This window comes from Muscardinus avellanarius, assembly GCF_963383645.1.
Source record: "Muscardinus avellanarius genome assembly, chromosome: 1".
Lineage (NCBI taxonomy): Eukaryota > Metazoa > Chordata > Mammalia > Rodentia > Gliridae > Muscardinus > Muscardinus avellanarius.
Window position 1 is genome coordinate 187,744,310 of NC_137786.1, and position 27,620 is coordinate 187,771,929.

Here is a 27,620-nt window from a genome sequence, read left to right on the forward strand (position 1 = left end):
CTTTTTACCTCGCCCCTCCCCTCTCACTGGCCCTTCTACCAAACCCACACTGGATCTGAGAGACTGAGATGGGAAGACACAGGGCAGCGCATCATTGGTTCCGCCAGCAGTCCGCCTTTCCCTTTTCCTTCCTTAGCCCCTAATCTCTTTCCTCACCTCTCCTCATCACCATTGTAGAGATATAAGGATCAAACCTGGCATGTCACAAGGCTATATGAGTGTTTTTAGATACAGCATCCTTCTTTTCTGGATCAGCATCTTTTTAGTAAAATATAAGAAATGACATTCTTCCCTTTCCCAGGTTCTATTTTGTCTATTCTTGATAAAGCAATGGGAATTTGATAACTTTGCTGCTGGGAAGTCCCAAGACCACATGGCACTCTTGGGGGAAACCCCCAGAAGTTATATTAAATGGTCTCCTTTTAGGGGGAAATGTGAGCATTTCTTTTTCTATAGGACTCGCCATAGAGCAGCAGTCTTTCATGTGTACCAATGGTATTTAGAGTAAGGAAAGGCAGTACAGTCTGGGTGGAAATGTGGACATTGGATTCAGCCAATTTAGGCTTAACTCTGATCTACCAGTCACTAATTGTGTCAATTTGGTAAATTGTTTAACTTCTCTGAGTTCTGATTTCCATATTTATAAATCAAGTACAATCAGAGGGATAAACAAGATAGTACATGTGAAGTAATTAGTTCAGCATCTGGCACATAGCACTCAATAAACTCTAGGATTAATTACATAGGTTAATATGATGGACGATCCAGAGATAATTGTGAAATAAATGAACTGACCACTCCATGTAGATTGAGTTAGATCATCTCTGGAAGGCAACTACTATTGATCCCCACCACCTCTCCCTCGGCTCCAGCTTTTCACAAAAGATTCTGGCTGCCTAAGGGAAGGCCCCCCATATAAAAGGCCTGGGACCCCTTCCTCCAGAGCAGGACAGTTCATCTGGAGGCCCTTCCCTTAGAAAGAGAAATGGTGCTGTATGAAATATGTTGAGTTCTGAGAGTTAGAATTTCCTTCCAAAGATGAAAATTTCTTAGGATTCTAGGTCCTAAGGAGTATTGTAGAAAAAAATTAATTTCACCATTAAGATGGATGTTTTTGTTGATGGTCTTTAGATATTCTGAAGCCTCAAAGCTGAATGCTTGTGGTGGTTTCTCCATTCACATCCATGGGATGGGTGACAGAGTAACAGGAATCCATAAAACCCTGAAACATAAGGGCTTCTGAGGTACATCTCTGACCTCTGCTTTGGACCCACACTGCTCTGAGAGCAGGGTTTTTTTGGTCTCTATTCCCCACTTATGGATGTATAAGCATTCAATGAGCAAGCAATCCGTCTGGCCACAGTTATTGAGGGCTCAGGCACCAGGATAGTTTTCGCAATTTTAAAATTACCTATTTGTTTCTTTCAGTATTAAAAAGAAATGTCTAGGGAGACTGGAGAGGTTGAGACAGGAGCACCCTAAGTTCCAAGCCAGTGTAGGCAACTTAGTGAGAACCTATCTCAAAATAAGGAATGAAAAAGAGGCTGAGGGTATAGTTGTAGACTGTCTATGGGTTCCTTCTCTAGTACTGGAAAAAAAATAAAGGAAAAGAAAGAGAAAGAAAATGAAGAAGGAAGGAAGGGAGAGAGAAAGGAAGAGAGAGGAGACACTCCAAAACCAGCACTAAATTAAACGGAGTCTTAAAACATAGCACTACTTATTTTTCTTCTTTGACAAAACCTGCTGTGCTCTCTACCACTGGGCTAAGCTTCCAACTCTTCTATTTGTTCCATTTTGGTTTTTGAGATAGGATCTCAGACATACACAGAAAAGTCTAGCATGCATCAATACTCATCCTGATATGTAGAAAGGTGATGTTTATATTCAGAGAAGGCAAACTCAGTAAAACTAACCCACTTTGAACATTTATTTTGTATATATAGGATGCATGTGTAGAAAATGTATACTCCTATTCACAAATAATGGATATTGAGTAAAAAAGCAATTGTGCTAATATATAATAATATGCTGATGGTAAAAAAAAATCCATGCTATCTGCTAAATATTTATCCCATCTCTTTCAAGAATTCTGTAAAGGGTTTGCTTGTGACAGCTCACTTCATCTTTGCTATTTGCCTCCAAAGTAGGTATTGAATCCTTCACATTCCTCAAAAGAGGGCTTTAAAGTTCAGAAAGTTGAATGATGTACTAACACTTGCACATCTCAGCTGAGATTTAATGGCAGCTTCTCCTGGCTCCTGGACCCAGGGCTTAGCCATTACTCTGTGGCTTCTCTGATCAAGAATGTCTCCAAACTTTATGATAGGTAAAACTGGCCACACCACTCCTGCTCCTTTCTTTGGTGTCTAAAACCTGGAAGTGACACCAATCAAGATCCAGAATTTTATTTTATGTATTTATTTTGAATGTTCCTTTTTTTTTTTTACTTCTGTTTCTTTTATTTTTTAACAAGCCCAGGAACACACAAAAAATCAGTAACGATAATGCTATATTTGTATAAGCAAAGTGAGGTATGATTGGGAAGTTATCTTGTACCTACTTCAAACCTAGAAACACTTCAATTTAAATTATTTAGATACTCATGGGTGTTAAAAGATATGTAGACTCAACCTAAGCACTATTTAAACTTATAAACTGGTTTTCATTTTTCATGTACTGAGTGTGTATGTGTTTGTATGTGTGTACGTGTGTGTGTGTGTGTGTGTGTGTGTGTGTGTGTGTGTCTGTGTCTGTGTCTGCCTGTCTGCCTTCCTGTATCTCCCAGACCCATTATCCCTGGGAAGAATGGTTACACCCATGTGAAGTATAATTCTTTTATTATTTCTTTCCTCAACTAAACACAGGTAGTATTTAATAAATGCTCTCCTACACACACACACACACACACACACACACACACACACACCAGCTTTCCATTCTGGCACCTGTTTAAGTTTATATTTAGATTCATTAAAATTAAATTAAATTTAGAATTCGGTTTCTTATTCATATTCCTCTGATTTCTAGTGCCCAATAGTCACACATGGCTAGTGGTGTCTATATTTTATACAGCATATAGATTATTCACATCAGTGAAAAACATTCTATTGGACATCATTATTCTCAAAGCTAAGTAATTGCTTGGAACCATTGGATGGAGAGGACAGAAAATGATGATGGTACATTATAAATCTCAACACCATTTTTCTCAGTCGTATTTCTTCTACTCTATTGTTGTTCACAGGAGAAGAAGACACTTAGAAGAAGAAGGAAGCTGGAAAAAGCAGTGAAGCAGTTGGTTAAGCAAGAAGAATTGAAAAGACTTCATAAAGCTCAGGTCAGAAAACACACATGAGTGAGTGGGCAGGGGCCTGAGTCCTGGGGATCTGGGTGGGAAGCCAGTCTCTCTTCTCTGAGGAACGAGGTTTGTCATATCTTAAAGACCCTGGCTCCATGTCTGGTGGGGCTCTGGACCAGAGGTTGAACAGGCTCACTTCCAGCCACATTTTCCTCATGCATTCTGCAAAATGAGGCTGGGACAAGAGCTAGCACGTGGCCTTCTGAATCATCCTGTTATGACTGCTTCATAACAGTGACCTTTGCTTTATCCTCTGTGAGGACACAAATCTTCCACCAATTCCCTAAGTATGTCTTCACTAAACTGATATCTATTAGGAATTGTTTTCTTTTCAGGATTGAAAGTACATTGTCCAGTTTTCCAGTATAGATTTCCTGGCCTGATGGCAAACGTCCCTGCCTGAGGTGATCCACTTATCTCTGTCACAGACAGACAAAATACAGCTGAAAATTTAGATATCCTCCATCTTCCTGAGGACCCCAAATCTACTCTTAAAGAATAGTTGGATTTCAAGACATAGAAACTGAGAATGACCAATCGTGTTAATCCATGTGCCTTTCCATCACTTTAGTTATCCCTTTTATCTGCCCCGGTAACACTATGTGATAGTCAGCTTCCCATTACTATAGCAAAATACCTGAGACAATAAACTAAAAAAGAGGAAAGGTTTGTTTTGGTTTGCATCTTCAGAAGGTCAGAGTCCATAATCAGCTGGCCCTAATGCTTTGGGCCTGTGATGAGGCACCCATCATGTTAGGGAGTGTGTGGTGGAGCAACCTTCTCACCTCATAGTGAACAGGAAGCAGAGAGAAAGAGAAAGAGGAAGATCTGAGGTCCCAATGTTACCTACAAGGGTGTGACCCCCATAAACTAACATCCTTCTATTAGGCCCTCCCTCCTAAATGTTCTACCACCTCCATGTAGCACCATGGGATGGAGACCAAACCGTCAACACGTGAGCCTTTGGGAGACATTACAGATCCAAATTATAGCATTCTGTAAGTTGTTTTTGCTGAAAATGCAATCCTTTAATCCAACCTCCCCTACTCATCCTCATGGCTGACTCGAGGGGCTACTTTTATACTGTGGACAGGGACAATTTCATAAATTCCCCTTCATAAACTCTCAACTTCTAAAACAGATTTCCTTAAAATTTTAAACTTTTTTTTTTTTTTTTTTTTTTTGCCATCACGCCCGGCCTCATTTTATTTTTTTTATTATTTTTTTTTAATTTTATTTTATTGGTGCACTGTATTCATACATCATAGTGGGATACAAACTTTTGTAGACATACATGCACACATCGCCCAGTCAGCCCCCACCTGATCCCCACCCCATTCTCTCCCCATCCCTCCCTCCCATGCTTGGCTTAGTGGTTGACATCTAGTATTATAGCAATTTATCCAAAATTAAAAATGATAATCTCACATAACAGTTTCATTTGTCTGATACCAAGCTTTTGATGACTTAAAGATAACATTTCAATATTTCTTTTTGCTTTCTTTCTTACCAGAGAATATTTTTTTCTTTTTTTTAGGTGAAACTATCATATATTTATTTTTCAGAAAAAAATCTATCCTGATATGGAATATGGACTCTAGATACCCAAAACAATCTCGAAGCAAAAACAAAGCTAGAAGATGTATATTTTCTGATTTCAAACCATATAAAGCTACAATAATTGAAACAGTGTAGTACTGTTCTAAAGGCAGATATATAGACCATTGGAGTTAAATACAAGCCTAGAGCTAACTTCTTCCCTATATTGTCAAGTTATTTTTGACAAGGTTTCCACGAAGATTTGGTGGTGGAAATAATAATCTTTTAACTAAATATTGTTGAAAAATAATAATTACATGGAAAAGAATAAAATTGGACCCTTACCTAATCCCACATACAAGTATTAACTCAAACTAGATAAAAGACCTAAATATAAATCTTAAGACTATAAACTTTTAGGACAAAATCTGGGTCATAAAACCTCACAACATTGAAATTGGCAGTGATTTCTTGGATATGATTTCAATGGCACAGGCAACAGAAGAATATACAAACTCCCTAAAAAATAAAAGAAAATATTGTATATCCAAAGACAATGTAAACAGAGTTAAAAGTTACTAATAGAATTGGATAAAATATTTCCAAATGCTATATCTGAAGGTATATTAATATTCCAACTAGAAATCCTAAAAATTAACAACAATAAAGGCAAACAATACAATTTAGAGATAGGTAAAAGACTAACATAAATAATGAATCTCCACAGAAAACCAATCTTAGTTGTCTGTTGGATGGAAACTCTTGTTTCTCTGGTTCTGGTGAGTGTTACCTATTTCTTCTTTGTAGTTAATCTCTTTGAGTATTTTCTCTAACGCTGGTTTTGAAGACATAAATTCCTTCAGTTTCTGTTTGTCATGGAAGCTTCTTATTTCTCCATCTAATTTGATAGAAAGTTTTGCTGGATAGGAAATTTTTGGCTGGAAGTTGTTTTCTTTCAGAGTTTGGAATATGTTACTCCAAGCCCTTCTGGCTCTCATGACTTGGTTTGGGAAGTCTGGAGTGATTCTAATTGGTTTGCCTCTGAATGTCACTTGGCCCTTTGTTTTTGTTGCCTTTAAGATTCTCTGCTTGGCTTCCACATTGGTCATTTTGACAATTATATGGCGTGGGGATCCTCTTCTCGGATCCTGTCTAAAGGGAGTTCTATAAGTTTCCTGGATCTGTGTATCAACCTCTTGCTCTATGTTTGGAAAATTTTCTGCTATTACTTCCTTGAAGAGATTGTTGATCCCTTTGGTTTCACTTTCTTTTCCCTCCTCTATTCCAATTATTCTTAGGTTAGCTCTCTTAAAATGGGCCCATATTTCTTCAATGTCAGATTCCTGCTGTTGGATATCTTTTTCTAGATTAGAAACTATGCATTTATTTTTGGATTGCTCATCTTCTAAGAGCGAGATTCTGTTCTCCATGTGGTCTAATCGGTTGTTTGTGCTTTGAATTGAGGCCTTTACTTCATTAATTGCATCCTTTATCTCTTTTTGGCTCTCTCTGAGTTCTTTTCGAAGCACCTCTATTATTTCTACAGTTATTTTCCTGATTTGATCTTCTAGAAATCTCTGATTTTCTGTTTTATCAGGTTCTGATGTTGTGGGGTTGTGCACATTCATTACTTCAGTGTTATTCCTCTTTCCCATGATTTCGGAGGTTTGTGCCTTCTCTGGGTTCTTCCCTTGGGTCACTATGGCTTCACTTAAGGTGCTCTGGATCTCGAGTCTGTATTATCTCAGACCCTACTACTCCTTTACTGGGTTGTATCACAGAGTCTCCGACCCAGGGAGTCGATAGAGGCTGCTTTAAACTATGGGGGGTGCCAGGTTGCACGCTCTCCTATGGTGTGATATCTCTGCCACCACCACTCCCTCACTGGGTCAAGTCCCAGGAGGCACAATACTGGGATTTCTCCTCTGTGGCCCGCAATTTGACTCACTGTTCTTGAGTACGTAGATGTAGCTGTACTGGACTCGGTGAATTCACTGCTACTGCCGCCGCCGGTGGCAATATGGCGCCTCTGCCACGCCCTCGGCCATGAGGCTGGCGTATTTTTTCTTCTCTGGTTTTGATTTCCACTCTGAATCCCTGCAGCGTGTGCTGAGCTCAGCCACTGGGAGCTTTAAATGCTGTCTGCGCCGAAAGATCCCGCCTGGCTGTTCCGCATCGGCTCACCTCGGCTTGCTGTAGCCGTCCGCTGAGTTCGCCGCTGCCGCCGGCAGTATGGCGCTGCTGCCGCGTCCTCGGGCGCGTGTGTCTCCTCTGTGGCCCTGAGCTCTGTTCTCAGTTCGCTTTCTCTCTGGAGCCTGGTGGTTTTTTTGTTTTTCTGGTGATGATGTTTTCTGGCTATGAAAGGCGCTCTTTTTGTGGTAATGGAGATTGGTTGTTAGCGGGACTCTTAAGCCCCGCTTTTCTCGGTCCTAAACTTTTCCATTTAAGAACAAGATAAGAACTTGGGATAATGATTGGCAAACTTGACAATTTCTCATTCTAGGCTATAGGTGGTAATAAGAGAAGAATTACAATGGTCTTTTGAGTCCTAACCTGCTAGCACCTGTAGAAGCCCTTTTTAATCTCTGAGAATTTTACCTTTAATTTCTAAAAAAATAAAAAATAAAAAAAAATAACCATTGCATTGGTCTGCTCCAGCTGCCATAGCAAAATATCAGTGGTTTACATAACAGACATATATGTCCCTATGGTTCTAGAGGCTAAAATTCCAAGATCAAGGCCTCTCTTCATGTCTTGTAGATAGCTGCCTTTTCATTATGTTCTCACCTGCCTTTTTGTGTGTACATGTGGAGAGGAGAGGAGAGGAGAGGAGAGGAGAGAGAGAGAGAGAGAGAGAGAGAGAGAGAGAGAGAGAGAAGCACGACTGATTGATATTTGGTGTCTCTTCCTTTTATAAGGTCTCCTTATAAGAGGAAGTGGCCCCACCATTCTGACCCCACTTGACCTCTCTTACTTCCTCAGAGACCTTGTCTCTCTCAGTCACCTCGGAGGTTAGGGTCTCAACATAGGAATTTGAGGGTAAAACCGTTTCATTCATAACAGTCATATAGCTGTAGCTGAAGAGTAATCAGTAGTAAAGTCATTTAAGTGTTTCCCTTCTTTAGTAATTCTACATCATACCAGCGAGAGATGGATTTATAAAGATGGATTGTCTTGTCTTTAAAAGGGAGGCAGAGAAAAAGACGGTATGAAATTCTAAGTCGTTCTAAGTGGAATTCCCACCTGTTTCATATTGTATGTCACCACTGGGACGAGCCAGGTGGCTGCTCAGCCCCGCCCCCTTGCACCTCCTCACAGGGGTTGGAGGTGCCTTGACTACTGTACCCATGTCTCCAAGGGACATTTAGGAGAATGTGGGGTTAAAGAGAAAGGGTTTGAAACAGGCAAGCCACAGTAGGGGAGGAACACAGGCAGGCTTCCTGCCCCGGCAGCTGACGGTTCCTCCAGAGTACTTGTTCTGCCAGGTGCAAAGTCTGTCCTGCCAAAGGCTGTGCCTCCTGGCAGTGTGGAATGAGAAAGCAGAGGAAATCCCTGAGGATGAGCAAAACTTCTGTCAGAGAGGCTTTCCTCTAACTTTCCTTCCTAATAGAGCCACGACAGTAATAACTAGCAGGGAAAATCAATATGTAATGCAAACCCAGTCACAACCCCACACCTTGATAGATGCTTATGGCGAGTCTAAAGTGAGCATGAGCTGTCCTTTAATGAGTTAAACATCTTGTGTCTTTTCTTAATAATGTACTTGGAACAAAGCCACAGTCCGCTTCCATAGTGAGAGAACCCTGGGCATCAGCCTGCAGTGTGAGAAAAGAATAGATGCCATTGTTAAGGACAGGAGCAGGACAAACCAAAGAAGGAGTGCCAAGCCCCAGAAGCTGGCCAGGTCTCCCATCCAGACCACCTTCCAGGGAGGTATCTGCTGGCTCTTCTTGGGAAAATAGAATACATGCTCTGTCTGCCCCAAGGCCCTTCCCTACTCTGGTTGTGGCTGCAGCCCTGATCGCCGTGGCATGACCATAGTCAGAGGCTGCAGGCTCCCAGGAGTCCAGGAACCATGAGGACCACTCCTCTCACCCCATGACTCTGTGTCCAGAGCTGCCTTGTGATGTGGGATCTGCCGTTGCAGGCCATCCAGAGGCAGCTGGAGGAGTTGGAAGAGCGACAGCGGGCCTCCGAGGTCCAGGGCGTGAGGCTGGAGAAGGCGCTGCGAGGAGAAGCAGGTATGGAGTCCATCCGCAGCCCTGGCGCAGCAGGCCTGAGTCTGTGGTCCTACCATCCAGGCAATACAAAGAGAACTTGTGACCCGCAGGGCGTCTGTCAACATGGACAGGCGGTTCTAAGAGTCCACCGCTGCTTCACACTTTAAAAATCAAACTGGTGATTTGGATTGACATTCCTTGGGCATCAGTTATCCTGTAGACCTTGACCTGGTCTGACCAGGCTCTCTTCTAGCTAGCATGAATATTCTTTTGTGATTCAGGAGTTAAGGTAGATTCAGGAGAGATACTTGAGTGTTCAGCAGAGATCTGAAGCTCAAGGTCAAAGCTCTGCTTTCTCCTTCACTGCTGTGTCACCATGGGCTAGTCACATTATAAACCTTCACAAACAGCCATTTTCTCTCTAAAATGAACACAAGAATGGCTTCCTACCTTAGAAAGCTGATATAATGATAAAAGAAATTAGATGTGATGCGTAACTAAATTAGCACATTTCTTGGCCCAAGGTAAGACAATAAAGGGAACCAACTCACTGAGAGCTTCTGATGTTTACATTCAAACTTTTCCCATCTGGCGAAGACCTACTGTGTGCTGGACACTAAGACACCAGACCGCTCACAATGAGTATGGTGTAGTTGCTGCCTTGAGAACTTTATAGTCCAGCAAGGGATGGAGACATGCAAATAGAAAAACACCCATACAGGATGAGTGCTGTGAAAGGAACAGCCGTGGAGGCAGTGTGAACAGAACAGAGGCCTTAGGGGCGTGCCAGCAGGGCAGGCATCCTGGAACAGGACATATGCAAGATGAGACTTGGAAGGAAGGACGGGGACTAACCAGTGACAGGGACTAACCGGTAAGAGGAGGAGATGGTTCTGGGAGAGGTACGGCCTCTGCAAAGGCCAAGACCTGATGTATTCCAACAGATGAGGGCCAGGAAAGGGCTTAAGATAAGGGATGACTTAAAGAGAGCTATGTGTTTGGCGACTGCCCAGTAGTGGTGTAGCTAATGGATTGGAGGGGTGCTCAGGGTCCGTCGCGGGTATCATCTCTTAAGTTTGTGATGTAATGTCTCCAGTCTTCCGTAGATGAGATACAAAATATGAAAAACTGAATGCTGCAAGCACTTGTCAACAATAAGTGCCTTGTTAAATGGCCTAGTGAAAGGCGAGGATCTCATTCTTTTAAAAGTGCAGGGGCAGAGCCAGATTTCCCAAGGCCTGGGGCTCACACTAAGTCACATGCGCAAAATTGTCAGGGCCGCTCCTGAGCCTGCTAGTCAGGGGCCCGGAGCTTCCAGCTTCAGGAGCTGCACAGATAATTTGTCACTAGCTTAGCAAGGCAAAAGCTGACTTTACCCTCCGCACCTCATTTTTTGCTTGTTTGTTTGTTTGTTAAGTGAGAAGGATAATTATACCTGTTTCCTAAATTTGGGGTGAGGAGTTGCTAAGACAACTTGTTTAGAACCCCTAGCCCAGCGCCTAGCATGGAGTGGCTCATCTGTCAGTATTTGTTCCTTTTCTTACTCTGTTATACTGTGCTATAATTCCTTGCCAAGAGAGCCCGTGTTTGCTCATCAAAAGTAGGCTTCATTGCAGAAGTGACAGCCACCCATTGCTGCTTGAGCTGAGAGTCCCAGCCTATTTCCCAGCTGCTGCTGGGACCTTGTTGCCATGAGTTGAGTTGCCCTTGTTTGGTGTTTTGTAATATTCCCAGCCAAGGAGGCTCTGGTATTTGTCTTTAGGAGTCTTCCAATGCAGTGAAAGCCTCAGAAATGAAAAGGAGACAGCAGCAAAGCTGGGGCATATTTCAGTCTGCTGTTAGCAGCACATGCCAGGTAGGAAACAGATTTGTAGGCATCAGAGAGCCCTGTGTTCAAATTCAGTTGCCAGGGTTCTTCTAGAGAGGAAATCATTTAACATGTTTGACCCCAGACTCCTTTTCTGAAAAATGCAGACAATAATTCCTATGTTACCAGGCCCTTTGGAGAATTAAGGTGTTGGTGGACAAAGCATCTATCAGAGCATCTACTACAGTGTAGGTACTCAGTGAACACTACCTAGTACTATTTTGCACAATTTTAAGTATCCATACATATAAACTTTTAAAGACTTGTCTCTCCAATCTTTTATTTTATTTGTGTGTGTGTGTGTGTGTGTGTGTGTGTGTGTGTGTGTCTAGAATTCAACCCAGAGGCATCCTACCAACATGCTAAACCCCAAACACTCTTTGATTTTTATTCTGAAGCAGTGTATTGCTAGGTTAATGAGAGTCTCACTATTTGCTGAGACTGTTCTTAAACCTGAGACCCTCTTGTCTCAGCCTCCCAAATCCTGGTATTACAGGCATGCACCACCACACCTGCATCTCGCCTATATTTACTTTTTGAAATAAATTATAGATACTGAATTTTTAAGGCCTCTTCTAAAAATACCCCTCATCTTAAGCATTAAAAAAGAAGAAGAAAGAAAAAGAAAAGAAAGAGAACAAGAAAAGAAAAGGAAGCTATTTTTGAGTTATACCTAAAGAAGTCTGGCCAGCTGGTAGTATTTCCAAAGGTGTGCCAAACAGCCAGAATTTGGGAATTCAGGGAATTCCACTCATTCCCCTTATATCCTTAGCAATTGAATTCACCTGTTAGGTTTATGTGCCTTCTTCTCCTTGAATGTTCTGGTGGGGGTGACATGCAGATTGACAAGAGACGAGATGAAGAGTCAGTTCATGGAGAGTGGCCTCAAAGGAAAACAAATGGAAGATTTACAAACCAGGCCACTAGAATTAATACACTCTTATAATAACATTTGTACAATAGTAATATTCCTTTGCAGTTCCATATTCTATCCAGTTCCTTTAAGAGATTGCCCTGTTGCTTAATGAATGACCCATGCTTATTAGGTTAAGTTGTATTTGAGCCGGCCTGTGCTGCTCCGGTTCAAGTGATTTAATGGGAATTATTTAATAGGTATTATTAGGATAATTAGAAAATGATCACAGTTGAGCAATAATATTGAGCTGTAAAGGTTGTGAATAACCAAATTTAGAGACAGGCCTGAAAACAGGAGTAGCCTGTGACAGTTAGGCAAGACTCCTCTAATAATTATGTGAGCCAGTCTGAAAGGGTCTTTTGTTCCTGGGAGTTATTCATTAGCCGTGCATTGAATTAGAGGACTGTGCTGGGGTGCAGGACAGAGGGCCATGATGACTGATGAGCAAGATGAGGCTTTGATGAGCTCCTAATTGTCCTGACAACAATTCCTGCTTTCTTTTTTTCCAACAGTCAGAAATAAGCTCCCCCGCCCCTGGGTTGAGTTTTTCCCTATTTTGTCCAGAAAAGAGAAACAAAGAAAGATAGAAATCTAACAATCCAGCACCCCAGATGAGAAATCATTGTGATCCTCGGTGTGTGTGTGTGTGTGTGTGTGTGTGTGTGTGTGTGTGTGTGTCTTTGACAAGGGCGATGGAGCCCCCAGCCCATGTACCTGGTGGCCCAGGTGATGGACCAGGATATGCAATTTCCTGCTTCCCCGGTTTCCAGCACCTTCTGTGGGGAGGCCACGCCCAGCCTTGCCTGCCTCTCCAGCCTCTTAGACTCTCCTCTGTTGAGGCCCTGTTTGCTACCTCCTGCTCTGTTGGTTGTCAATGTGGTGGTCGGTTCTGCATGATGGGGTCATGGAACACCCCACTGCATCAAGAGGCTTCCACTAAAACTTAACACAGTCTGCATGGCAGAAGTGGAGCTTTCTCTCAATACCTGGAGATAGGGGAAACCTGATGAAACCTGAAAGTAGCTTCAAAGGAGAAGGGATTTATCTGCGGACAGACTGGACAGTAACTCTTCTCCCTAGGTTGCTTTACTCATTTTATCAGCTGGTGTTGCATTTGGTCCTTGCCCTTTTTGGAGCTGGTTGGTTTCGCCTTCACACAGATTGAAGGGTTTACAAAGACAACACAGGATGAGTGAGGCTACCAGCAGGGGGCAGCAGGAGCACACATTATAGTGAGAGATTTCAAGGAAAATCTAGCCAGGAAGAAGGAAGTAGCTTGGTTTATACTCTGTGGTTTTCGTCTTGGTTGCTGAAGAGGAATAGAGAGAATAATAATTTCCTGGATGATGCAAAAATGAGGAGCCCTGGAAAATACACGGGTATTGGAGAGTCTGACTTGTGATTCTGCCATTATACAGCAGTGACTACTCTGCCATATTTTTTCATCTGTAAAGTGGGACTAAAACTATCCATCTCTAGGGGGGTTAAATGATATAATGTTAGTGAAGGCACCAGGAGAGGAGCCTGGCTTATAATGGATGTTCAAAAATGATTCTTTCAAGCCAGGCATGGTGGCACACGCTTGTAATCCCAGCATTTGGGAGGCTGAGACACGAGGACTGTGCAGGTTCGAAGCCAGCCTCAGCTACTCAGTGAGACCCTTTGCAACTCAGTGAGAAACTGTTTCAAAATAAAAAAATAGGGCTGGGGGTGTAGCTAGGAGATAGAATGCCTCCAGGTTCCATCCCCAGTACCACCGAAGACATAAAAAGATCCTTTATCCTTCCTTTTATGTTCCTATCATTGTAAAGCCAAACTGGATGGTCAGCAGTTTCTCGAGTTGTATTCGTTTGCTTGTCTTTTCGCATTTATAACTACATCCTCCAAAAGAGATTTAAGCTGGTTTCTAGAAATACGAATAATGTGTGCCGTTCACATGCTTGGTTCCTATGAGAATCTCAGTGTAGCCTACTAGGTTTAATCCTCAGTAACACACACACACACACACACACACACACACACACACACACACTCAGTAATAAGGTTGCCTACCATTATATCTTCTGTTCAAAATGATACATGAAATCCTTACCAGTTCAGCAAAACAAGGGAAAAGGGCAGGATGCAAAATTGGAAAAAGAAGAGACACACTTTCATTATTTTCAGATGATAGGATTATCCATATGAATGTACAAATAAATTATTAAAAACAAAAGCCTTCATTATAGTCACTAGATAAAAGATCTAACCAAAAAATCAGTTGCATTTCTATATCTCAGCATCAAACACCGAGAGAGTGAAATAACACAGGCAAAGTCATTTATGAAAATCAAAAACAAGGTACCTGGGCATAAATCTACCAAAAAATGTTCACCACCTTTCTGGAGCCAATTTTCATGCTGTAGTGACAGTCACCAAAGGAATCAAACATAATCTCACATATGTGAGAACTTGATATAATCCAATGATAGCATTGCAAATCACAAGACATAAATGATTCTGAAGACAATTAGTTTTCCATACAGGAAAAAAATGAAATTAGGTCTTATATAAATATCAATTCCATAAGGATTAAAACTTTAATGTAAAAAATGAAACCTCAAAAATTAAAGCTGGGAGTGGTAGTGCACGTGTATAATCCCAGTACTTGGGAGGCTAAGACAGGAGGATTGAAGCTTTTGTTTTGTTTGGTTTTGTTTTTGCCATACTGGAGATGGAACCCAGGGGCATTCTACTCTGAGCTACATTCCCAACCCTATTTTTTATTCTTTATTTTGAAACAGAGTCTCACTGAGTTGCAAAGGGTCTCACTAAGTAGCTGAGACTGTCCACAAACCCGTATTCTTCTGTCTCAGCCTCCTAAGTACTGGGATTACAAGCATGTGCCACCACGCCCTGCTTTAAGATTGAAGGTTTGAGGCCAGCCTTACCAATTTAGAGAAATACTATTTCAAAATAAAAATATAAAAAGGGTGGGGGGGTAACCTGGAGGTAGAATGTCCCAGGGTTCAGTCCCCAGTACCAAAATAAAAGTTAAGAAGAATCTTTATTGACCTTAAGTTGGTAGTCAATAGACACTACAAAAAAATGAAAAGAACAGCCACTAATTCAGAAAATATGTTTGTAACAAATAGAACTAAAAAGAATTAGCATTCTAGTAAAAATCTCAAACTCTTAAAAGTAATTAGCATACAAGACAATATAAAAATAGACAAATGATATAAATATACATTTCCCAAAAGAGGAAAAATAAGTGACCAATAAATACATGAAAGAGAAACTGATCACAATAGTATTGAGGAAAACAAAGACAATAAACTATATTTTAAACAAATTAATTATCAAAACTTTAGAATATTATAATACAAAGTATTTAAAAAGGATAGGAATAAAAATACTTTTTTCACTGTCTGTGGGAGTACAATTGCCACAATGAGGAAGGCAAGTTGATTTCATGCTAGAAGCTAAACACTTGCCTACCCTATAATCCAAGAACTTCATCCCTAAGTGTATCTTCCAGAGAAACCCTTGCCCACATGGACCAGAAGACAGCTACAAGAATGTTCATAGCAGTACTGTTGATAATAGCAGAACTCTAAGGCAACCTAGATGTCTACTAACAGGAAAATGGATAATTTATGGCACAGTCATACACCCAAGTAGTATATACACAGCAGTAAGAATGAATGGACAACACAGGTATTGCAACTTAATATTGAATTTGATACAAGAAAGCTATAGAAGAAAGATTACCTACGATATGATGCTATTTCAATAAAGCTTGATAGCACGGAAAACTAATCTTTAAAGAGCCGGGCATGGTGGCTCACACTTGTAATCCCAGTACTTGGGAGGCTGAGACAGGAAGATCACACAGGTTCCAAGCCAGCCTCAGCTACGTAGTGAGGCTCTCAGCAACTTAGTGAGACCCTGTTTCCAAATAAAATATAAAATAGGTCTGGAGGTGTAGCCTGGAGGTAGAAGGTCCCTGGGTTCCATCCCTATTACCACACACACAAAAAAAAAGGACTAGAATTGCTTTTCATTGGTTCTCTGAATGGAATCACAAGATAGCTACCAGACTGAATCAGATCTACAGCATGGCTTGCTGGATTATCATCATTGTGTATAAGGAGTCTGCAGGAGACAGATGTACCCAGATCTTTGGGTACTGAAGGCTGTTGGAGCCTAACAATCTGGTGCATGAGCTCTGGAGCTAGTAGCCGACCACAAGTCAGAGACAGAAGGCAGGGGCTGAGCCCCAGCCAGTCTGGGGAAAACTTCATAGAGTTCCAGCCACAGTTACTCTAGCACCCCCTTAATGCTTCAGATCATCAGTGAGACTGTCAAGCACATGGATAAAGCTGCAGCAAACTCCTAATTAGGACTTCTCACAGATTCTAAGGAGATAGAAAATCACATCTAAGGAATCTGAGTTATGAACCAGACAGCAAAACAAGACTCAACTTGAAAAGCCTGCACACCAATACACAGAGAAATATTCTGCAATACCTAAAAAAAAAAATGCTTTTAAAATGACTGTAAAGAATAGATTGTTTGTGTGTTCTGTTATTATTCATTCAGGAAAAGGTTACTGACCATTATAAGCCAGTCACAAAGGAAGAGGGGACTAAGATGTACCAGGCTGGGTGGCTTGAACTTGACTGTGGAGAATTATTGAAGAATTTTCAGTACGAAGTGATATAATTTGCTTTGCATGTTTGAGAGCACTCTTGGGCAAAAGTGGGTCAGTAGAATTAATAAGAAGTTGTTTTGTGTTGAATTTTGATTATTTTTCCAGACCAAATGAAATACTTAGATATTTTTGTCTACAAAGAAATATGAGGGTTCAGGGACAAATGGAGAGGGGGATGACAGAGGACCCGAACAGTGGGTGAGAAAAAGTGTTGGTTAACTGGCCATTCTGTTCACAACCAGTGGCTGCCTGCCTTCTGACCACATCATTGTAGCTGCAACCTCATTCCTAGAAGGAGTCACAGCCCTGTCCCAAAGGAGCTGCCAGTACCAAAACAGCAGCCATTGGACCCGTTGCAGATATGAGTGAGCAAAGAATCTGAATAGGCACAGAGACTTTGAGCCTTCCCAAGCAGTGGGGAAGATCTGCCCAGCCATGGGACCTTTCCATTTTCATGAGGCCAAAGCATAATTATTACGTAAGATTGCTCTGTTAATCTCCAGCTGTTACAAGATCAAGTATAGCCATATAGAGTCAAGTCTAGTTGAGGTTGTTTGTTTTAGGCACTGGGGATTGAACCCAGAGGCATTCTACCTGTGAGCTAAGCCCCCAGCCTGATTTTCTCATTTGTAAAACAGGGTTTCACTAAGTTATGGAGGGCCTCCCTAAGTTGTCGAGCCTGGCTTTGAACCTGTGATCCTCCTTTCTCAGCCTCCCAAGTACTGGGATTACAAGCATGTGCCACCACACCTGGCTTCTAGCTGAGTTTTAAAGATGAACAGAGCCGGGCGTGGTGGCGCACGCTTGTAATCCCCGCGCTTGGGAGGCAGAGACAGGAGGATCCCGCAGGTTCAAAGCCAGCCGCGCGCGCTGGCTTAGGAGACCCTGTTTCCAAAATGAAAATGTAAAAAATAGGTCTGGGAGTGTAGCCCGGAGGTAGAAGGGCTTCCAGAAACCCCAGTACCACCAAAAAAAAAAAAAAAAAAAAAAAAAAAAAAAAAAAAAAAAGATGAACAGAAACTACTCCTTATGAAGTACAGAAGTAGACAGTGAAAGAAATAACAAGGTAGTAATAACAATGGTATAGTTAACTGAAGGTTTACTATGTGCCAAGCACTATGCTCTACACTTAATATGTGCTCATTTAATGCCCCAACCAGTGTATAAGGTGGTATTACCAAGATTCCCCATTTTCTACAGGAGGAGACCAAAGCCAAGTAAGTGTCCACACCAGATCCAATCCATCTCAAAGCCCAGGCTGTCCTTAATCTGCGGCATCTTCAAAAAGGGGAAATGCTATCTAGGCTTCATCAGAACTCACAAAACAGAATGTGATGGGTGACTGTGAGCTGATGGAAATTGTGGGCACTCTCAGAACAATGTCCCCCTGTACCCAGTGATTTGAGAAGGCAAATTCCCAAGATAACTCTAAACAGTGCCATTGTCCAAAGAGTCCCACAAAGTGATTTTGACTACTAGAAAGGAAGGCTCTAAAACCCGAACTGCAACCAACAAAACTGCAGATCATTTCATTGACAAGAGAAAATGAAATTAAGTGATTTAGTTCAACTTGGGTTTGTTTAGGACAGTGTAAGTGAAGTTGGAACTTTCTAAAAGGGCCAGATTTTAGAAGGACACGGAAATTTGAAAAATGGGCATATAATCTGGGATAAAAGTCTGACTAGAACTGGTGAGGATAATGCAGCAAAGAGGTGGAATTTGAAAAACAATGACAACAAAAAAATACTCTACAGACAGCAAAATCATGCTTTAAAGCTGTTTCTTTTGGATTGAGAACAAGAAAGGATAGGCCCAGGGCTTGTGGCAGATGGCATAATGTTAGATGGTGAGGAAAGGCAGAGTGTTCAGCTCTCAGCTTTCCTGTTTTCTCTGTCAAGGAAATTGGTCCATAATCTAGAAACATTAAACAAATATCGAGAAGAAAAAAATGAGTCTGGATAGATGATAAAATGGAAGAGTTGTGAGTTCAGGTTCTTAAGGCAAATGAAAGATGGTATGGAGAACAAATGGATGTAGCATTTTTCAGCCAGAATTTGTTGGGTACTCCAAATTAAGCCCTTTCTATTGAAATAACTTACAAATGTAGGCTCAGTTTTTAAAAACTCATGGGGGATTCCAAAACCAAGAGACTAAAGAGGATATATTGTCCACTATTTATGTGGCAAAGAAACCAATACTGATTCCTACCAAAATTTTAGGAATAATTATTTTAAAAATTGTGAGTCTTTAGGAATTTAGAGATTACAGGAACCACTGGCATTTATTGAGAAACTAGGAAAAGCAAATGACATTTCTTTTTCTGGGTGGAGTTTCAATGTTTGTAGTGCCAATGAACATTGTAGAAGTCCATTTTAGAAAATTGTTTTGTTATCAAAGTTCCTACAATAGCTCCATGAACCAGGGGTATCCAGTGGATTGGATGATACCAGTCTGGTGTGTTTAGAGTCAGCTTCATCCAGAGACCAAGAAAGATCTCTGATGATGGGTCAAGGGCCTTGCTTATAGTTCAGTCCGCACCTGATATTCTGTTTTTCAATGTCACATAAAAGTACAGCATGCTCATTTTCAATTTTGGAGAAATCCTAGATTAGAGAAATATTTCAATTGGACAAGATACTCAAAAGATTTCCTTTTAAGGGGACAAAACAAGCAAGATGGTATTTAATAAAATGCATATAAAGTCTTTAATAAAGTTATAAAAAGGATCAGTTGCACAAATAAAACATGAACCACCCCTTTACCACCAGAATGGTTGAAATACCAGAGTTGATTTGTAAGTTGAATAAGATCCCTAGCAATTCGGGCTACTAAAAATTCTTTTATATTCTGAGTTACAGGATGAATGTATAAGAGGGTCTTTCTACTCTGGGACATAGATATTGTATTTGGTTCTGAACTTTTTTAAAGATATATTCTACAAAATTGGAAGAAAGGTAGAAGTAGGAAGCCCTCATATGATAGGATAATCATCTAGAGGTGCTGACTATGAAAAAGCCAACTTCTGTGAATTGTGAGATCTGTCCTCAAATATGTGAAAGTTTTTTCACGTACAATATATAGTTATATACTCTCCTTCCAGAGTGGGGGGGATATTATCAGGGCTAGCAGCCAACCCACTGAGGCCAATAGAGAAAAGTTTTCAGTGCTTAACTCAGCTTGCAGTAGACTCCCTGGACAGCAGGGAGCTCCTTGATCACATGAAGAATTATGCTAGACAATGGAATAACTACCTTCTCAGGGAGGAGGTAGAAGAAATTCCTGATTGGCTCCAAGGCTGGACCACATGACCCCTGAGAGTTCTTCTATCATATATATACATATGATTGAGAAATGTCTGTTACCATTTATTGAGTTCATACTATGTGCCGGGACTGGGTTGGGAGTTTGTGTGCATACTCTCATTACAACTTCCCAGCAAGTAAGGACACTGATGCCCATGGAGTCCATATTAATTATTTCAAGCCCACGTAGTAGTGATAGGTAGAAGAATAATTCCTAGTCTGAGTTTAAAGTATATACTCTTGCCAGGCATGGTGCTGTGCACCTGTAATCCTAGTACTTGGGAGTCTAATAAAAGTGGATAACAGGTTCAAGGACAGACTCAACAACTTAGCAAAACCCTCAGAAACTTAGCCAGACCCTGTTTCAAAGTAAAAAGTATAAAGTCTGGGGGTGTAGTTCAGAGGTAGAATGCCCCTTGGTTCAATCCCATGTACCAAGTAAAATAAAGTATATGCTCTTAACCTCTGTGTTACATATAATCTCTGGTTTATACACTTCATTCTTACGTTCAGCAGCTACTGTCTTTGAATACTCTGTTCTTTACCTTGTTCTCCCTGGTAAAATTTTACTCATGCAGGTAGGTGAACCTACCTGCAGCCTCTGCCTGAGATCTTCCCTCACTTCATATAACATCTCTTTCTCTCCCCCCCTTAATTCTTCCTGTATAAATTCCATACAAGCAGAGTGTGAAGGTGGATGCCTGTAATCCTGGTACTTGGGAGGCTGAGACAGGAGAATCACAGGTTCAAGAATAGCCTCAGCAAGTATTGAGACTCTCGTCAGTCTAGCAAGACCCTGTTTCAAAAAATAAAACAAAAAGAGGGCTGGGGGTATAGTTCAGAGGTAGAATGTCCCAGGGCTCAACCCCTAGTACCACAAAAAAGTAAAATAAAATAAAAATTTACATATTATCCTTTTACTCTGCTACCTTCAGTGTTCCTTTGTGTTATAGTGTGTAAAGTGCAAATGCCTTAGCATGGCCTTCTGGACTTCTATACTGAGATCATCATAACATCCCAGGCCTCCTGGGTCACCCTACATGCTCTTTTACCCTCCCCAGTCCTGGTCTCCAGCATCTCCTTTCCCCTTTTCATCCCTCTTCACAATGTCCCCTGTTCTTGAAAATACCTCTTTCATGTTTTTTATTTCCTTTCAAAAGCAATATTTGTTCTTCTACACCCCAGCTGAAACCCAGCTCATGCCTTCTCTGTATTTCCAGAGTGCTTTTTGTTACTTTGTTGTGACAGTTTTCCAATATTCTATTTTATTCTAGCTTTTTTAGTCCATCTGATCCAAAAGATTACCCAACAATATTTGAGGATAGGTTCTATACCCCACTTTCTCCAATTTCTTGTGATACGTAATATAATACATCATTGCATTCCCAATCCCTAAGGTAGTACTCAGTGCACAGAATGTATTTGATAAATAGGTGTTATGTATAAATGAATGGATGAATGAATCCAAAGTCAAGATTTGCATTCTAGCACCAGTCTGCCCATAAAATATATAATTTGGAATATTGCATATACATCTATTTGGGCCCTTTTTCCTATCAGTAAAAAAGCAGTAAAAAAGGGGGGGGGAGAACTAGTGTTTAGGAATTACTTGCTATTAGCAAGGCAAAATGTTCTGGGGCATTATTTACATGACTGCTGGGAGGAAGGGAGACAGTTAAGCATAGCAGTACTAAGCCTGGGCTCAGGCTAAGACACACTGAGTCAGCTCCTAGCTCTGCTATCTGCTAACTATGAACTTGGGCAAGTTGCCTTAATCTTTTTTTTTTTTTTAAGGGATAGTAGGTATTAAGCCCAGGTGTGGTGTGGGGAGGTTCTACCTCCAGACAAAACTCCCAACCCTTTTTATTTTTATGTTGAAACAGGGTCTCACTAAGTTGCTGAGACTGGTCTTGAACCTGTGATCCTCCTGTCTCAGCCTCCCAAGTACTGGAATTACAAACATGTACTATCATACCTGCCATGCCTTATCTTTAAAACCTCTATTTCTTCAGCTATCCAAATGGTGATGATAAAGAGAAGCTACTGGTGACTTTCTAGTGAAGGTCAAAGGAGATACTGCCTCTAAGGCACATAGCCCATCAATAGGCACACGTCACTGTAGAATAAAAGCAGCTCATCATTATTATATTACACATGTGCCTCATTACTCCAGTTCATCCAGTGAAGCATCAGAGGCTCTGAGAGGATGAACAACTTATCCAAGGTTACACTAATATTCTTTCTGTTTTTCCCCCTCTGCCTATTAGTCTCTCCGGTAGAGCTTTTTTAGAATGTTCATGAACTTTGAATATGGCATGTGTTCTCATTTGAGGGTGCACCATTAGAAGGCCGCCACGATGTTGCTGCTTTTCACATGGGCCCAGATTCAAACATTTTAGTATCAAAATAGCTAGTGTCTAACACTGATAACCTAAGAAGCAGTACCAACGTGATTATCCTTCAGTTTAATAAAGGTCACCATCTAAACTGTAAGAATATGTGGATATAATTTTTTCCACATGAGACTCAAAACTAATAGCATTTTTCCCTCATTTGTCTTTTCTTTGGGTAAAAATCAGAATTCCAGTTGCCACTCCTGTGATCAAACATAGTGTGAGCCCCACCACCATCACCACTACCACCACCACCACCACACCTGGAGGGAGCCACACACCACCTGGGCATTCAGTCGACCTTTGATTTAAGAGAGAAAAAGAGACGAGATAGTAACCAGCACTAGGGTTTCTTTGGTGGAGGATGTGATGTGTGCACACACCTAGGTTCTATGGAGGACAGACAGACAGAAGCATCCTTTGTGGCAGGACGTTATTAAGGTGTATGACCACTGGTGCTGAAGTCGCCATGCCCTGGGTGTCGGGGAGGACCTGCCCCGGGAGCATGCACAGGTGGGTCTTATTTGTCATGTCGGTGACCTCGAGGCATCAACAGGGTGCCAGGGCGCTGCTGCCTGTGGAGCCCTCTCCCTACAAACATAGCCCACTAAAGTGGCTCCAAAGCAGTTTGCTCATGGCAAGAGAGATGCCAATCTAACCCATTTGCCATTGATTTCTTAAGCAGATTCAGGGACACAGGACGAAGCACAGCTTTTGCAGGAATGGTTTAAGCTGGTTCTGGAGAAGAATAAATTAATTCGATATGAGTCGGAGCTACTGATCATGTAAGTAAAGCAACTCAGATAACAGTGAGTCCTAAAAGCAAGGGGATGGGGGCGGTGGGGGGATGGCTTTCCCTCCTAGGTTGAAGTCCCAGCATTTTTTCTCTTTGTGCATACAGAAGAGTGATTGAAACAAATTGATATTTTATGTCTTGCATATCATGCTGGCATTAGTGTGAATCTTTAGTTGTCTGTTTCCTCTGTGGAGTCCTGTGGCTGAAATAGATTTCAGGTAATGGGTCAGGAATTGGAGTCCATTTGATCTGTTCCTGCCCCACAGGCCCGAGTAAAGAGAGCTGTCACACACCTGCAATGGGGAAGGTTGACTCTGAACTCTGAGTGACAATCAAGGGAAGGATTTGTGAGATCTGCCCGGACATTTCCAGCGACTTTAACAGAATGAAGGGCTGAGAATTGTCTGGCTGATGTCCGTCTGGTTGTCCTCTCTGAAGGAGGTTCTGTAGCCTGGTTTTGAGATCAGCAAGTAGAGCTCTCACCACACTCTTCTTAAAAAGTTTAAGGTCACTCTACCTGTCACCATTTTGAAGGGAAAGAAAAGAACATTTACTATAAATCATCTAAGCCCCATACATTATGCTAAGAGCTTTCATTTGTGCTGTTTAATTTCATTTTCATCCCAACCCTGAGGGATAATTTGGGACATTTTTGAGAGGACCTAAGAAATACTATCACTCTTCTCTACCTACCTGGGTTCTGAACCAGGTAAGAAATAAGACAATCAAGTCAGTATATGGAACCTCACAATATCACCATTATTGTGAACAATGGCTAATGTATTGGCTAAGTGTGAGGGCCCAGATGAGTTTGTAACTTTATCAGTATCTTAGAACTGCAGTAATAAATTACCATGAGGCAGATGGCTTATAATAGCAGAAATGTATTCTCTCGTGGTACTGGAAGCCAGAAATCCAAATCAAGGTGTTGAAGGAGGCATGTCCCCACCAAAGGCTCTCGGAGAGAATCTTTCCTTGCCTTTCCAACTTCTTTTGGTCCCGGGCATCCTTAAGTGGTTTTATCACCTAAGAATGTCTCTACACGTTCTCCTGTGTGCATCAGTGTTGTCTCCTCTTCTGTCTTCTATAAGGACAGTTGTCACCAAGTTTGAGACTCACTGGGATGATGCAGAATGTGCTCATCTCATGGACCTTAATTATGTCCTCAAAGACCCTTTTTCAAATGAGGTCACATTCACGATTTCCAGGAGTTGAGATGTGGACACATCTTCTTTAATTGGTGGGTGGAATTTCCCTCAACACTTTACCCTAACCAAACCCTAGAATTAGACATATCTACCCACCTAATCACAAAAGACAGTGGACTCATTTGCTTCTAGGAGGAAGGCTTTTATTCTAGACCTGGGGGTCTCAACCATGGGCAATATCCACAGAGACTATTTGGCAATGTCTGGGGACATTTTGGGTTGTCACCCTTGGAGCAGCTACTGACTGATAAATCGTATGCAGAGGACAAGGATGCTAAACATCCTGTAGTGCCCAGGACCGCGCTCTCCACCCACCAACAATGAGTCATCTGGCCTAAAACATCAATAGTGTCAGGGTTGAAAATCTTACCCAATACCTATGGCAAGGCTTAGAGTAACTGAGAACATGTGTTTGCTGAAGACAAGCTGAGCCCGGAAAAGAAAGGGAGAGATGAGCTAAGAATATCTTGTCTATTTTTCCTAAATGACAGCATTGGAGGAGGAGATCAGGGGTTAGGTTCACTGAGCTCGTCAATGAGGAAGGGGATACCAGGAGTGGGGAGGAAGGCTTCCTCTCCAATGATTACCTTTAATTGATGCACATACTAAGGCTTAGAGCAATTAAGTAATTTGTTCACATTCACCTGACTACGAAGCTCTTTTTATACAATAATATGTCTGCTTTAGGGCCAGGTCTGAATTATAAAGTTTATTCAACAGAAATTTATCAAGCACATATTCTCTGTGCCAGGAGCTATGCTGGGTTCTGTGGAAATAAAGCCACACTCCTTGTCTTCTAGGATCCTGTGGTTGGGGAGGGAGGGTGATATGCAAACACATAGAACAATAATACTAAGAAAACATCAAAAGAGGTCCATAGGGCTTTGTGGGCACGGTCAGTTCATAGGGTCCACCTGTGAGAGCCAGGGGCTGTGAATGCTGCTGATGATCAGTGACCTTAGCTCCCTAGAAAGTGTATCATCTGAGAACTTTCTTCTCCAGGAGAGGAGAACTTGGGCATGTCAACTAGACAGAAGACTGGAGAAACTCCATTGAAGAATAGGATTTAGTTTGGAGAAAGACAAGGAGAAGTGTCTTAGATTGGTTTGTTAGTTCAGATCCATTGGGAAACAGATGTCAAGACAGAATTAGGACAAGAGATTCACCACAGGAAATACCTGTGAAGGAGAGCAGGGGTAAGAGGGAAGTCTTCAAACACCCCTGAAGTTCTAATCCCTATAAAAAGAAAGGAGGAAGGAAGGAGATTGAGGCAGGAGGAGCCCCAGGTGCGGTGCACGAAGTCTCTGCTGGATGGATCCATTGGGAGAATCAGAACTCAGATGGCCCAGAGGAGTTCCATATTGGGCAGGAATGGCCTGATTCTGGGTACCTCCACTATGCTGGACCATTGGCTGGGAGCCACCTGGGGAGAACATGGTCTCAGCTGACACTGAGTCAGCCCCAGCATTCAGCTCCTCCCTGAGAGTTCTTTCAAATATCTGAACAGTCCACCTTCACAGGCTCCCACAGGTGCTGAGAGAAGTTCAGTAACAAATTACAACACAGGGTATTTAATAAGACAAGGACCTTGGGCAAGTTAGTAGTAGAATTAGTGAAAATAATAATAACAATTGTGGTATAGCAAAGTGACCCTGACATTCTCTATAGATACACATGCAGATGGCGGCTGGGGCACCCAGGACCTTTCCTCAGCCCTGGGTCTGGGGCAGTGCACACCCTCGACCTTGCTCCTTCCTCCCCAGCTTTGCTCTCTTGGTTTCTGTGATGCTCTACTTCTTGTTTTGTCCTCCCAGTCTTCCAGTTGCTTCTACTCTGGCTACCCATCTATTTTTTTAACTTCCACAAATAGGTATTCCCAAGCTTCTGTCTTCAAACCTTTTTTTTTTTTTCTATAGTCTCTGCTTTAGGGATCACATGACTTTAACTATGGCCTCTTAGCACTGCCACATCTGTCTAGGTTCACATTTCTCCAGAGCCTTCCCAGAACTGCCTGGGATAACATGTGTGTAGGGGGGCGCAGTCTCACACATGCTGTTCTACCAATCAGACATCCCCAGACACTGAGAAGTTAAATCCCCAAGTGACCTTGAGGGAAGACTCCATTCTGCTTCTTGGCTTGTGGTTCCTGGTGCTGGAGCAAAGTCGGGGTGTTCTCAGCACTGGTGCCCATCAAGCCTCACTGACTCTTCCTGCCGCGTCTCCTAGGGCTGTGAGAATAGTTTCACAAGTTTCACTGTCTCCACCTAGACACGATGTCTCACTTTATTTCCTCCTTTTGGTGTTCTTGGTGACCATAATCAGGGATATGGATATTGTTAGAAGTGATTCTTGAGGTCATATTGCACCTAAAGAGAGAGAAGAGTTTCAGGATAATCTTTGCTTCTCCCCTGGACCATTCTGGACACTTTATTCTCCTCTCGCCTCGGCTCCACCCCTACTGGGTGGTCTGGATGGCCTTCCTAGAGCCTACTCAACTTTCAGCTGCTCCCCACCATCTCTTTGGTCCAGTAGGTCTCAGTTATCTTTCTAGGGATCTCTAGTGATCCCAGCAGCAGCAAAATCTTCCACTTAAAGATAGTCTAAGATCTCTGTTTTATATGTAATAGCTACTATCAATGGGGTGTCTTGGTGAACTTTCTACACAAATTCCTTGTATTTACAGTTTTATATTTCTAATTCCCAGGGCCCAAGAACTAGAGTTAGAAGATCATCAAAGCAGACTGGAACAGAAATTAAGAGAGAAAATGTTGAAGGATGGTGAGTCTCACACTAGGCTTTGGGTCCTTGTTAAAGACATTTTTCCCCCATAAAGACTTGAGCAGAGCCTGCTACAAATCTCTGAATGGGCTGAGAGTCCAAGGAATGTGCAAAGCCAGCCTGCTTCATGCCCGCCCCACAGCAGAGCACACCCTCACTGAGCTTCGTCCACTCGGGCTGTGAAGGCAGCGTTTCCCCTGCCGTGTGCCAACAGGGGCAAAGCCATTCATTTACTTCTTTGCTCACTTGTCCATCTGCTCATTTAGCAAACATTTATTGAGAACCTAGTGTGGGCTTCACACATGGTAACGAGCAACTCTTGCCCTCTAGGAGTTTGATCTCTCAGAAGCGGCCAATTCCCAGACCAGTACTGGTGGTGCAGAGGGCCAAAATGGGTGCTTTGGGGGCACAGAGGGAGGTGAGCCTCCTCTGCCAGGAGAAGAAAACATCCCCTCAGCAAGGGCTGAGCCAGGGCATTGCACGTGAAGAAACCATTCTACCACCAAAGAGGGAGAGTTGAATAAACTCAATTGACATGACATACTGA

General features: G+C 42.0%; 1 protein-coding gene across 1 annotated transcript in view; it reads left to right on the plus strand.

The window, feature by feature from the left end:
- LOC308259299 (F-actin-monooxygenase MICAL2-like) overlaps positions 1 to 27,620 on the plus strand; it is a gene marked incomplete at both ends in the record, with an annotated part of 55,546 nt that overhangs the window by 25,531 nt on the left and 2,395 nt on the right. The window contains 4 exons of the mRNA XM_080690218.1: positions 3,245 to 3,337; positions 9,045 to 9,138; positions 22,977 to 23,076; positions 27,000 to 27,073. Coding sequence (XP_080546344.1) covers positions 3,245 to 3,337; positions 9,045 to 9,138; positions 22,977 to 23,076; positions 27,000 to 27,073 — 361 coding nt within the window. The remainder of the gene's footprint in view (positions 1 to 3,244; positions 3,338 to 9,044; positions 9,139 to 22,976; positions 23,077 to 26,999; positions 27,074 to 27,620) is intronic.